The sequence below is a fragment of the Stigmatopora nigra genome, chromosome 11, assembly GCF_051989575.1.
Source record: "Stigmatopora nigra isolate UIUO_SnigA chromosome 11, RoL_Snig_1.1, whole genome shotgun sequence".
Lineage (NCBI taxonomy): Eukaryota > Metazoa > Chordata > Actinopteri > Syngnathiformes > Syngnathidae > Stigmatopora > Stigmatopora nigra.
In genome coordinates, this window is record NC_135518.1 from 12,886,379 (window position 1) to 12,900,982 (window position 14,604).

Sequence of the window (14,604 nt, forward strand, 5' to 3'; positions counted from 1 at the left end):
TTTGACAACATTTAACTCGTAGCACTGTAAAAAAATGGATTTTAACCTTGCTGATATTGCACTAAATACTTTAAAATTTCGACGCTTTACTCCCTGTTAAATAGAAGTCGATTTATACGCAGGCATTTGTCGTATACAAATCCCGTTTTATAGGTTTTTCCGTGCTATTTCACACATACAAACCGTCTTTTCACCTCCACCTCGTTTCCATCCAAGGCTGCAAAACCTTAACATCGAGGCCTTTTTTTCTCTCCTCCTCCCACAGTAGCATCTCTCTCTCTCTCTCTCTTCCACCTTTCCCCATCGGGGCCCAATGGCGAACAGCGAAAACACAGAACCGTCCATTCAAAAGGCATTTAGTCCATTTCTTTCTTGGCCGCTAAACCCATTCATCAATTGTTCTGCTTGGCTCGATGGCATTCTCATGCTAATCTGCCGTTAAATATCTTTTTGTTTAGGCCTCGGCATCTAATTTCACTCTGTTTCTCTACTTTTTTTTTTTTTTTTTTGGCCACCCATTTTATTTATTTATGCGGCCGCTCCTATTCACGCGCTCATGTATTTTTTATTATGTTGTTTCACTGTCATGCAGTGTCAACTCACTCTATTCAACGTGGGCTACTTGAAGGGCTGCCGGGGACAAAGCGTGTACACATTGCACCGCTATTCACTCCGTCCAGCTGGATCGCTTGAGAGAGAGAGAGAGTAGTGAGGGGAGGAGGGCGGTATAAAGGGGAGTGGGGGCCCAAAAAAAAAAGGAAAAAAAAACCTTGTGAAAAGAAATGAAGCACAATGGACACAGAAGAAGTGCACAATGCTAACAGTTTTCCAAATACCACTGATTGCTTTCATCACAATGAACCAGAGCGCCCGCTTTTCTCCGAGCTGCACTTCAACAAACAGCGCTCGCACAAAAAAAACTCCCAACCCGCGTTTTGTGCGCAAACAAAACCTCCTCGAACCGTCTAAACGCTCCCACAGTAGAAGAAGGGGGACAAAAAATAAGGGGCCTGTCTTGGAAGATAACATTTTAGATAAAGGATAGATGGTAGAAATAAATTATTGTTAAAAACTTAACTAATGTGTTTTAATTAAAGGTAGAGGTGGTTCACTTTTTTGGCAGAAAATGGAGTGGATTTCGGTAACAGCCAAATTAGGAAAAAAAATAGGAAAAGGATAGACGCAGAAATAAATCATTAAAAAAATAAACGGAACTAATGTATTTTAATCACTTTAATCCTTGATGAAGATGGATGTCCAATTTGTTTTTGACTGGGAGGGTTGGCAGTGATTGTTCACTTTTAGTCAAAAATGCAGTAGCAGCTAATACTTTTTTAGAGAAAGGCTAGACGCAGAAATAAATCATTTAAAAAAAATGTAGCTAATGATTTTTAATCACTTTAATCCTTGACTAAGATGGATGGATGTCCAATCTGTTTTTGACTGGGAGGGTTGGCAGAGATGGTTCACTTTTCTGTCAAAAATGGATTGGATATCAGTAGAAGCCAAATAAGATTTTTTTTTTTTTTAAAGTCGAGACGCAGAAATAAATCCCCCCCAAAAATCGTAACTAATGTATTTTAATCTCTTCAACCCTTAACGAATACGTATAGATGTCCATTTGTTTTTAACTGGAAGGGCTGGCAGCAATGGTTCATTCTTAGTCAAAAATGAATTGGATCAGTATCAGCCAAATAACACAAAAAAAATCCCCAAAATGTTTCTAAACACACACTTTGCGTGGGTGGATAATTCTGGGTGGTGGGCAACCCCGTCACCCCCTTCCGAAACCCACCTACCCAAAAAAAAAGGGAAGTTCCACTAGTGTCGTAAACACACAAAAGGTTTAATTAACCGTGACGGAGATAATTATCCCTGGACTGTCCAAATTAGTTTTGCATAACCGCGATCCTTATGAATTAATCGGAATCTGGGAGGGGGGGAGGCGGGTTCGGGGGTCCACAGTCACACAAAAACAGTTGACAACACGTTTATCCGCGCATGTCCCATTTAATTCAGATTATGGGGTGCATGTATTTAGATCCAATTCGGTTTTTAAATGTAATTTGTGATCAGGATTATTAGCGTAGTCCGTTTTTCAACAGGTGAAAACCACAGAAAAAACAGAAAACATAAATTCCAGTAGTGTTTTTTTTTTTAAATATCGATAAAAAATATGGGTGGATGTTTAAAAAGTAGTAATTTAGATTTTTCAATGTAATGGTAAATAAATACATGGTCTTAAAACCTCTCATTTGCAAATACAGTCTTGTCCTTTTTATTTGCTCACCATAGATTCCACTAAAACAATAAATACAGACATCTAGAAAAAGGGTTTAAAAACTCTAAATCGGGGGAAAGGTGGGGAATACCAGGCCCGGGGGCCGTGTTTGGTCCACGGTCGCCAGAGAATTGGAGTAAAAACAACATTAAAATAATAATAATGAATTGTTTAACACTTATCTGCCACTCACGGTGGTCGACGTCGAATCCTTTCAAACTGGCGGAAGATGATTGCTGTCCGCTTTCCCAGTTCAAATGGATGGGACGTCTACAATTTCACAATCGGTAGTTTTTTGTGGGTTTACATTTTTTGTCCTCCCACAATTGTGAAATTAATTCCCCACCCCTTGTTCTAAATGTACACATAACGCTAGTGAGATGTTTGCCCGGCTCCCATCAACCACTAAATAAACCGTTTTTTTTTTTTTTAGTTTTTGTACATTTTTTTTGTGTCAATATCGTCCGGAAGATGCGACAATCCATGATGGAGTCCCCGCTCCAACAGGTGCAAATATAGTGGGTGGGTTGTTGGCAAAAGTTTGGCGTTCATTCGTTCATCCGTTTTACCGTCATATATGCACACATGGAAGTTGGCGCATGCACAAGTCAGCGTGACGTTTGCGGCATTTTTTGCAGCTTTTTTGCAGATTTTTTTTTTTTTTTGCGCTGATCATAACGCTGCCGCATAAGCCGGATAGGGTTCGAGCTGAGGTTTCCCCATCCCGGGTAGTAAGATGTACGCGAGTGGCGGTTGTAGCCCACTGGAGGGCCACGCCGTGCAGTTGCATGGGATCACATAGCCGGGGTTCCCCGGGGAAGGGTGCGAGTGGGTGTGCGTGTGCGTCCCGGCGCCCACACCGCCCACACCGGCACCACCACTCCCGGCAAAGGCCCCCGCAGCGGCGGCTGCAGCCGCTGCGGCGCTCGGGGGGTAGCCCAGCGGAGAGCCGTAAGGGAAGGAATGCGGCGAGAGATCGCTCATCTTGGAGCCCAAGTCGAAAAAGGAGTAAGGGTTCGTGGACATGGCCGGGTTGAAGAAGACCCGAGCCGCAGCGGCAGCGGCAGCTGCTGCCGCTTTGTCCGGGTTGCCGAGGATGCTCTCGGGCAGAGTCCCGACCGAGAGTCCGCCTCCAACTTTGAGCGCTTCGTGCTCCCCGAGGTTGTAGGGCACCGGGAAGGAAAATTTGTCCTTTTTCATCAGTGTTTTGGGCTTCCTCCGGGGCCGGTACTTGTAGTCGGGGTGTTCCTTCATGTGCATGGCCCGGAGTCGTTTGGCCTCGTCGATGAAGGGCCGTTTCTCGGACTCGCTAAGAAGTTTCCACTCGGCACCCAGACGCTTGCTGATCTCCGAGTTATGCATTTTGGGGTTCTCCTGAGCCATCTTTCGTCGTTGAGCTCGGGACCACACCATGAAGGCGTTCATTGGGCGTTTGACGTGATCCATCGGTTTAGACATACTTGGCGTTTGTTCGCTTGTTCTGTACGGAAGAAAGAATGAACGAACGCGCGTTAACAAAACGCGCTCGCTCGCTTTTTTTTCGCTCGCTCGCTCGCTCCAACGCGCGCGTCACGAGTTGCCGTCTATACTTACTTGCCACTTTAATTCTTCATCCTGACGGTGATGATAGGGGAAAAAAAGAAATAGACAAGTCCTTAAAAGTGCGCTCTTCTCCTATTCATCCTCGCCGCGTCGTCCACCGTCAGCGGCAGCGCGCACGCAAGTGGATGACAAGTCTCCGTGGCCCCGTGTGAAATACTGCATGTGTGGCAGGTAGTGAAAGTGCCCAATAGCGCATGCGCATTACTGCCCCGCCCCCCCTTCTCTACATATCCATCTTCCAATATTGAATAGAGATGATAAATATGTGTATAGTGTTGCCACCACTGTATCTTTTCAATTTGGATAATGAGCATTAGAAGCAATTATAACTAAAATCTAGTTCTCAACTCTCTTTGTAGTTAAAAATAAAAACTAAACCCCATAAACACTTCACAGTAGTGCATTTTGCACACTTTGGGTCAACATTTTTCTCCAAATTCTGGTCCAGTTTTCAATTTTAACCATGCATTTTTATTCCTATACATTATAACTTGTATATATATTTTTAATGAAGCATACAATTTTTATCCAGTACAATATTAATAAATCAAAATGAGTACAAAAAAATAAAATATACTCTACTTATGACCCTTATCAACACTGTAAATTCATTTTGCAATGTATTTTATTGCCTGCTTTACACATCCAATTCATTTCAAATTTAGTCCCAGCAAGACCTCCCATTTTCACTGGTTTGTAAACCATAGCTATCCAAAACTCCCAGTAAATCAAACTGGACGTCTACTACTGTCAATGGCAGCCATAAAGCTAAATAAGTGCCCCATAAATGTTTAATACGGGCATATTTGGCGACAATATTGAGCCGCTGAGGAGGTCTCAAGTGTTTCTAATCGCGCCCGGTGAAATTAATTACTTTCCTCTTACCACCAGCACCCCCTCCTCTACCCCAACCCGAGCCCATTTTCCCCTCTTTTCACTTCAAAAGACCCTCCCAAGGGCAGCCAGTCGATTCACAACTTTGCAATTATTCCACTTATCAGCTTGGACTCGAAGAGTAAATTGTTGTTTGGAGTGGTTTGTTCTCCTTATACTGTACCTTTCTCTCTACTCGTCATTGTTTTGGATCTACAACAATAAAAGAAATCATAAAGGATGAACAGAATGCTTGAACAATGTAAAAAGACCAGTTATGGCTGCAGGTGGAGTATTTACATAAATGTGCTAATGAAATTCATAGGTGCTAGGAGTTGAATATTACATTTATTATCGGAATACGTCATTAGAAGTGTTTGTAGGCGGATCCGGCTTTGTCATTTAATCCAAATTAGATCATGAAAGCTATTCTTTTCTCTCAACAGCTTTTCCTGTAAATGAAGATCATGTCGGAAAAAGTGCAGGTGAGTCAAAAACACACACACACACACACACACACACACATAAATTCCCACATTTCTTTGCTCTATTTCCTTTAAAAATCACAACAAAACAGGTAAAAAAAAATTAATGTATGATAAAAACAGCTTATCACTTGTTTCTTCACCCTAAATTCTAATACTCACTAAAAAAATGCAGTTTATTTATCTATTTTATTATAAATAACATCCCTTAGAATCCTCCAATTAAAAGAAAATCCTAATTTTACCCTTCTTTAATATTATAAGGCTATGTCTACCATATTTTTCTTACAAAATGACTCAATACTTCTACGTTACACACACTTGTCAGCTAAATCAACTAAAATTTCCAGTTAAAATCGACAATAATAAATAACAAAGACGGACCTGCAGTCTTCCATCCTTCCAAGCCCTTGTTGTCAGGCCGGAAATAACACTTCAATAATTCAAGATGAGTTAGTAAGCGCAAAGGGGGGGGGGGGGAGAGAATTATACCGGCATGGCTCCTGCATCTGAGACGACGGCACCACCTCAGAGCACACGGAGCCCGATAAGGTTTGAATGAGACTTGGGGAAGGGGGGGTTCGGGGTTCGGAGGGTCTTTTTTAGAAAGGAAGAAAACAGCATGCAAAGAAATGGAAGGAGACGGCAGTAACAAGAAGCCTTTGGGGAGAGATCACACACATTTAACTCTCCTGTCACTCTTTAAAAAATACCCCCCTACTACCCCTTTAAAAAAAAAAGAAAAATAGTGCGGTATTCAGCACTGTAAAATAGAGGTGGAATCATGCCAATGAGAAATAACTTTATTTTGCTAGTGTTAACATGGTAAATATTTCACTTTTTTAATTAATTCCTTCTGTAAATGGCTTTTTTTCTATTATATTATCTTATTTAATCTTGTCCTGGTTGTAAGCAAAGCTTTAATCACTCACAAAATCAGATGTGTAAAAATAAAATAGCTCCTTTTGATTAAAAAATGGACCTTTTGATAATATGATTTAATTTTTGTAGCGTTTTTTTTATTTATCATCGCATTTAATTTCCGTCTCAATTTTATATCAGATTTAAAAGGCATTTTTTAATGCTTTACCATTGTTTAGAACATTTGGGCCATTTCTATACTTAGCCAAGATAATCATCCCATAAATAAAGCAGTTATTTGATGAAATAAAATAGGAACATTGGTAATATTTTTCCTTCCTACCTCAAAAAAAGCCATACAAAAAATCTGACAAAAGGTTTCCTCTCTCTTTATGGCTTGATCGGTATTGACAGTCAATTAGTCAGCAGTACATCCTATTAGCTCCAGAATCTTATCTTAAGTGAGTCTTTGATAAAAGAGCTAATGACAAACAGTTTAAGCACGTCAATGGTTTGCTATTTAAAGATGACACCATACAGATTACAAACCATTTGGTCTAACTACCACAGGATTTACAAGACAATATCAACTTTTACTTGTTAACCCGCCCCTTATGAATAAAAGTTCACATTTCCATATGTGACCTATTTTGAATAGTTGCCTTATGCGATTGAACGTAATTCAACGTGCGCCAAATTAGTTGTGCAGCTCTTTTTTTTTTTAATTTTAATCATTCTAATTATACAGTTTTTATTACACCCCAGGGCAGACTTTCACGTCTTTGTCTACGTGGGAATTATTTTGGTGAAGCACCAAAATATTTACTCCGAAAATGACGCATATCAGGAGAAACGGAGGAAATAATCCCCTCATAGACCGCAGTATTAACTTAATCACATTAGCGCAAATACGACGGATGGTGGTCATGATCCCATACGACGATGTAGCGAAAAATGGCCCCGAGGACCGAGCCGCTGTCGTTTTTTTGCTTGTGATGCGGCGCTAAAGAGGATTGATCGACCCTTTTTTTTTTCTTCACGCCGTAGCTGAGCCGACAAACTTTGAACGGCTCGATAAGACCTTTTTTTTCCGGCTTCAAACCGTCGCTTGTCAACCTTTTCAATGTAATCTCACTTCGCTTGAATGTCTCCGCCAAAAAAGAAAATAATAGCCAACAGATATCGCCGGAAAGTCCATCTTTTTATTGGTTGTTTTTTTTTTTCTAAGGCCCGCCGGGTAGATGTAGTGCAGGGGTAGGGAATCAATGGCTCGAGAGCCAAATGTGGCTCTTTTGATGGGTGCTTATGGCTCTAAGGTAAAATATGGAAACCGAGAGAGCCGAGACACGAACGCACCAATAGGAACGTCATGTTGGCACTGTGGCATTGATTTTTTTCTTTTGCATCTATTCTCTTATTGATACTCATTGATCTCATTGATATTCATTGATTAGCAACAGTGTAACAATGCTATTAAAAGTATTTAGAGACTTTTTGTACTTTAAAAGTAGTAAAATGACAAAATGTGCACATTTTCATTTATTTTGGCTTCTAAATTCTTCTGCATCCATTATCTCATTGATACTCATTGATCTCATTGATTAACAACAGTGTAACAATGCTATTAAAAGTATTTAGAGACTTATGTACTTTAAATGTAGTAAAATGACAAAAAAAATGCATATTTTCATATATCTTGACTTAAATTATTCTGCATCCATTCTCTCATTGATATTCATTGATACTCATTGATACTCATTGATACTCATTGAAACTCATTGAAACTCATTGAAACTCATTGAAACTCATTGATACTCATTGATACTCATTAACATTCATTGATTAGCAACATCATAACTATCCTGTCAAAATAATTCCGAAACTTTTTATACTTTAAAAGTAGTAAAATGACAAAAAAAATCGCACATTTTCATATATTTCAACTTTTAAATTATGAGTATGCCTCTCAAAGAATAACATTTAAAAATAAGAATTATTTACAGCTCTCTTTCAAAAAAAAAAGCTCCCCGACCCCTAATGTAGTGTATCCTTGGTAGAGATCAATTCCCCCTGCAGGCTTTGAATTTTCCCTCGATAGACTATTTGGAAGCATTTAGTAGATACATTATCACCGGCCCTTTTCTTCCTCATTATATTCAGCCCGTCTTATCACCACGGCATCGGCGTGAAGCGCTAAATAGAGAGTTGTAATTACCAGCGCCGCCACCTGATAGCGAGACGTTTTCCTATCATCTTTTTTATCACCGCAGGTCTACCGAAGTCATCACGCCGGGTCCGATAGGGGAGGGGGGGCTAAAGAAAAGACCTGCTTGTGCCACACATCCCATAGATTGAACGTACAGTTTCAGCTTGGGGGGGCGGGATCACAGAAAAGTGATGCACTAAGGCTTTTTCCTTTCCCGCAAACCCTACAAAGACTCTCCTCTTCTTTTATGTGGAGGCTGAATCGAGGCGGCGGCGCAAACAAAACCCGATCCAATCTCCTTGAACCCGTGGCGGCGCGGTGGCGCGGCGTCACGCGCCGCTCTTGGCTTCTGCGTCCTTGTGTACGCGCCGTGTGGAAGTTGTCAGCTTATTAGACACCTTCGACCTTTCCAATTTCGCCGACGTTGAATGGGCTATGGAAAAACTGAATCTGTGGAGGGTTTTTTAGGGGTTGAAACTTTGCATTTTAGGCGGTTCGGGGGTTAAGAATGCTCATCTATGCTAAAAGAAAGAGTGAAGAGCTTAAATTAGTACACGGGTGAATAGAGGAGATCATTTAATCATAAATGTAACCTTGACTCGGACTCGTGTCGACGTAACGTAACGGAACGCAATTTTCAATAAGCAGTCTGAATTATGTTAACTCGCTTTAGTGCTGCCTTTGTTTTGCTCGTGTACTGTAATTATACTCATTGTATACCACGAGGTTGCTTTGCAGTCGTTTCTTATAGCTGAAACTTTAATTTGTCGTGTTTAAAGCTGTTTTCATGCTACGCTAGAATATCTCAATAGTCGTCAATGTAAGACTTTATTTCTTGGCACAATGGTTGCCATTGACCCGGGTTAGACGTCGCATCTATTTAGAATGGCAGTTATAGACTTCTAGTGCCGTCATTGGCCCTGAAATGTAAACTTTAATAAACAAATGTATGGTATTTTGAACCTTGAACAGATTTCTTCTCGATCTAATATGGTAAGAATTTAACTCTGACCATGCTAGAATTTAGTAGCAATACAGTCATGAAAATAGTTCATTCTTTCATTATCTGAAGTATTGCAGGGGGTGCTGGAGCTCATCCCAGCTAACTATGAGTACCAGGCGGGGGACATCTTGAATCAGTAGCCAGCCAATCGCAAGGCACGTGGAGATAAGGCAAATCAATTTGTTATTCCGGTTTACCGAAAATAAATGGTTTGAACTCGACTACTATGCCGCCTTTAAATAGCAAACAAATGTTTTTCACGCTGCGACCCATCACAACAAATCCGTTTATCCTGTTGAGAACGAATGAATGCCACACGCATATTTCTATACGACACTTGGATCAATGAAAGGGCAAGTGTCTTGTCAGCATAAACTCTTTTGCCATAGGAGAACGAGCATTGGAGGGGTGGTCGGCCATTTCATTATTTTGATGAACACAGCGTCTGTACGGATAAAGTCATTCCAACTTGTCCGCAGTGGCTCGCCTCATTCCGGCCATTACTCAAGCCAGTATAAGAACGACTGGTGGCGGGGGGGCATGTATCGATCAAACGTCACCCTGGCTATCGTCAGCAACACGACCAATCCCGCGTCTGTCTAGCCTTTAACGTACGTTAAGATGTTTGTCTAATAATTTCAAGTCATCTGTTTATTCCCCTTCAATTTGGTTTATCTCATTCCCGCTCAAAATTATACTTCAAAGTACCCGTTAGAGGATAAATGCAGTAAAAAAAAATGCTTCCCTGGTTTGTACTTTTCGTTGTTTTTAGTGCAAGTCAATATCCAAGTCATGGTAAAAAAATACTTTCCGGATTTGTACTTTTCGTTGTTTTTGGTGCAAGTCAATATCCAAGTAATGGTAAAAAAATACTTTCCGGATTTGTACTTTTCGTTGTTTTGGGTGCAAGTCAATATCCAAGTAATGGTAAAAAAATGCTTTCCGGATTTGTACTTTTCGTTGTTTTTGGTGCAAGTCAATATCAAAGTAATGGTAAAAAAATACTTTCCGGATTTGTACTTTTCGTTGTTTTTGGTGCAAGTCAATATCCAAGTAATGGTAAAAAAATACTTTCCGGTTTTGTACTTTTCGTTGTTTTTGGTGCCAGTCAATATCCAAGTCATGGTTGGATACCCAGACGAGTGTTGCGTCACCCTTTTGGGAGATGTGGGATAAATATAAGACCCAACCCCCGCCCCCCAATGACCCATCAGTCCCGAGAGGGCCGTTTACATCCCATAGGAAAGTATCTCCTCCGTTAGAAATTAAATGCTGGCAAGAGTCAAGTGAAATCAATAGGCCTGATCCATAAATTGTCCAGAGTGATAATTGCGAAAAGGACCTGTAATTACAAAAGACATTAATTCACTTGTTAGATTTTGTGCCACGGGAAGGACACCCAAGACAGACTAACAATTCTCGGAAAAAAATAAGCATCTTTTAGGAAATTATTCTCCTTCCAAATAAAATGGTGTATAGGGAAAGTCGTATTAAGACTTCCCTGATTAATTGAGGAATTAATTTCTTATTTAAAAAGAAAATGTACTATTTACTTTTTTGAGTGTTTAGCATGTCAGTCTCACAGCTCTGGGGTTCTGGGTTCAAATCCTGTGATTGGCTGGCCACCAAATCAGAGTGCCCACGCCTCTGACCCAAAATCAGCTGAGATAGACTCCAGCACCCCTCCACAACTCTAATAAGGATGAAGCAGTTCAGAAAATGAATGAATAATTTCTTAAGAGATTTTAAAGAGGCTCAAACATTTTTATCTCAAATATATTAATAACTAGCTCGAATAGAATCGATCATATTTTGAAACAATTCATCAACTACGATTACAATTCTTTAAAAAAGAATCACACACCAACTTAAATGTTCATTCCCAGCTAAAATGTCAAAAACTGACTTACATAACAGTTAAAAAAAACTCATTATAACATACGAAGATAAGTAGACTGATCGTAAAAATGCCCCTATTTTGCACACTTACGACCCACATCCAATTGGACAGATGTTTGTTTTTAACTCCTTCGCTACCAGGCAAAAGACATCCAATCCAACGCCATTCCCCCTTCATCATTGATTGGACACAAACACCCAACCAAAATCCACCAAAAAGAATCATTCCCAACCACAATCCATTTGTTTCCCATCAGTGTCTTTTAATCCTACTATTTGTGAACTCCACGGCTGTCCTTAAACCCTTTTTCCAAGCACTTTTAACTCCAACCGCGACCATTGTACTCCACTTTTTGAACCCCCGCGTGCTCCGCTCCGCCGATTCGTACACCGAGCAGTCATCTTTTGGCAAAAGGTTTCACCAAATATACACCTTTTTGTTCTCACCGACAATACGTTTTATACATTAGCATGATAATACAGTGCAAAATCTACACGGATCAAACCTGTATGCATACGGCACCCCTTTTTTCCCCTTTTCCCCTTTTTTCCGGACATTTTAAACGGTGCAAACATTCTTTTGCGCAGCCCCAGGTTGCAGCTGGCCTCCCTCTCACTGCGCCCTGCCAAGTGCAAGAAAAGGGGGCTCTCTTTTATCGAGAACGGAGCGAATCTGGGCTAATGTGTCTGCTAGAGAGGGTCCCGGGGAGCCCTGGCTCTTCCATTCTTTAGCCATTCTTTCCACTTTTCTCCTCTCCTGCACTCGGGATAATTGCGGTTTAATTGGGTGACAAGAAATGAAAACTGTGTCCACATTATCCGGGATTATCTCTTTTTCCTCCAGCTTGCCATCTATTCAAAAGGCTCATTTATCAGCTGACGCTTGGTCACCGGCTAGCAAATAAGGGGGGGTTGTAAAAGGGTGCTTAGACTGGTTTCGACACCTCCTCCAAAAAAATCTTTGCATCTCATCGTTAGTGTGTATTCATCTTGGAGAGATGCATATCTAAAAAGCTTCTGTAAATCAATCAAAAATAATACAATCCTATTCTACGTCCTTTCCATTTAAAAGCATGCTACTTTTCAGATAGACAAAAAAACACCAGCTCACCCGCTACGAGTTACAATGAGAAGGCTGGAGTGGCGATTTATTCAAAAAAACATCCCACAAAAGCAACGGTAGTACATCACTTTAGCATTGGCGGACTCAACTCCATAATGAATGCAAATGAGGTTTTTCAGGCTGCGTTTTATTTATAAAGAAAGGGCCGCCCGCCCGCGTCATTCATTTACTCGACATTCTTAAATTGTTCAATGGCAAGGTTATAAACATTGAGTCAGCGCAGCCTCAGTTGGTCTGTCTTTTTGTTTGAGATACACTTCAAATTAAAAGCCTCTTTCAGGACCCGCGGACGCATTTAACGGCGATCCGAGCTACGATGGCTTAGAGAGGAAGGTTGTCGGAAGAAAGGAAAGCTCTCCGAGAGAAAAGACGACCTATTATGCACGTCGCTTTTCTATTCTTTACTGTACGTTCTTTTTTTCCATCATGATAAATTCTCCTTTCATGGATTTGTGGCAAACTACAGCATCATTGGGAAATGGACCTTGGGTTAGAATGTTGGAAATAGGCGGAAAAAAAATACCCCCCCAAAAAAAGTTGAACCTATTGGAGAAAGATTATTAGTAAATGGCTTTTATATATTTATAAAAGAAAAATGGATGCTAACAGCTCTATATAAAGTCCACTTATAAGGGTAAGTGGACTTTATATGGAGCTTTTCAGGGTCAAAATGGAGGAGTTTGTGTTTTTTATGTTAAAAATGGGCTACTAAATAGAAAACTTAGGGATTGGTAATAACATACTTTACATCATAACATGCTTTAGAATGTTTGGAAACAACTTGGTTGCAATATGTGCCGTAAAGTATCTTAGCAATTGAATGATAGTCAAGTTTCATGTCAATTGGTGTGAGTTTTTATAGAAAGTAAGCATAGGAGGAGTTGTGGTAGTGAGAATATAATCATTTTGTTAACTGTGGGGCTAAATTGACATTTATAATGACAATAGTTGTTCTAAAATGGACTGTTTTTGTATTGATTACATTTAGTTAGTAAGGAAACACTAACATTTATTTACATTGTATTTTAAAGCCCAAAACACAAAATTATTGAACATATTAAAGTCTTCTAAACTAAAAAAAACTCTTGAATTAAACTTCAGGTAAGAAAAAAAAAAAAAAAAAAAACATAAAATTTATATGATCCATAAGTTTTTATCGCAAAAAAATATATAATATTGCTCAAAAATACTAAGTTTGGCCATATACTAGTTCTAAACCAGATTTTTTTTGCGTAAACTTTATTTTAATTGTATATTTTTCCCCAAGGTATTGAACCCCGGCATTTTGGCTGCAGAGCGTGCAAACAACCGACCTGGCAACAACCTGGCTGGCAGCTCAAATGGGAATCCAAAGGAACTTGATCAGGTAAGGTAGTTCAAATCATTCACAACTTTGAATTTGAGTCACTTCAAATCTAAAATCCTTTTTTTGTGGGCCAGATTAAAAAGCCTAAAGGGGCCGTATGTGGCCCGCGGGCCGTAGTTTGCCTATCTCTGCTTTAGACCAATGGCAGTGGCTCTCATCAGACTGCAAATAAGTTCTGGTCGCCGTCTAGCGCGATCTGGCGTGCGCCGCTCTAAATCAAGCATCGGGGAAACTGCAGGTGCTGGCTGGTAGACAGCCGCCCCCCCCGGGGGGCTCCGAGCGCCAGGATAAACGGCGAATAAACGGCAGCGCTAGCAGAGCAAAGGGCTGATTAACTCACCGCGGGGGGCAGTTTGTCTTCAACGACACCCCCACTTTAGCGGGGGCTGCTTCTGATCTGACTGACGAGGCTGCCGCCATTAACCCCACACTATCTGACGATTGTGTTCGCTGATAACCGTTTTGGCACAAAAATTGGCCAGATTTTAATTTTTGGAGTTGTTAGTTTTTAGTTCCACTGACGTCCAATTAATTATTTGTCCCCAAATTAAATATTATTTATTGTTAATATGAATTTAAAAGAAAAACTGAAGATTTATTTTCATAATTATTAAATAATGGAATTTATTTTTTTACTTAAAAAGAGAAACCGTACATAAGGGGTTGGTTTGATATAATATTTATATATTTTTTATTTTTATAAATGGATTTTTCTAGATTTTACAAAATGATTTTTGAACTAAGAACTCAGAAAAAAATGATTAAAAAATGACAATTATTCAATTAAAAGGGCAAAAATCAGTGAATTTAATATACATCTATACTCTTCAATTTAATTTGATACTAAAACAGAAATCCAGCACTCATAATTTTCTTTCCCGGGCCACACAAAATGATGTGGCGGG

General features: G+C 40.0%; 1 protein-coding gene and 1 long non-coding RNA gene across 2 annotated transcripts in view; one reads left to right on the top strand and one right to left on the bottom strand.

The window, feature by feature from the left end:
- Window positions 1-2,926: 2,926 nt before the first annotated feature.
- On the bottom strand, window positions 2,927-4,022 carry sox21b (SRY-box transcription factor 21b). Its single transcript, XM_077728755.1, has 2 exons — window positions 3,875-4,022; window positions 2,927-3,761 (listed from the first exon to the last, which is right to left on the bottom strand). Exon 2 carries the CDS (start codon window positions 3,737-3,739, stop codon window positions 2,954-2,956), a length of 786 nt encoding a protein of 261 aa, XP_077584881.1. The 5' UTR covers window positions 3,740-3,761; window positions 3,875-4,022; the 3' UTR covers window positions 2,927-2,953.
- Window positions 4,023-5,223: 1,201 nt separating this feature from the next.
- Window positions 5,224-14,604, top strand: part of LOC144204563 (uncharacterized) — a 29,245-nt gene continuing 19,864 nt past the window's right edge. Inside the window, exons 1-2 of the long non-coding RNA XR_013327910.1 lie at window positions 5,224-5,241; window positions 13,601-13,699. This is a non-coding gene — a long non-coding RNA (uncharacterized LOC144204563). The remainder of the gene's footprint in view (window positions 5,242-13,600; window positions 13,700-14,604) is intronic.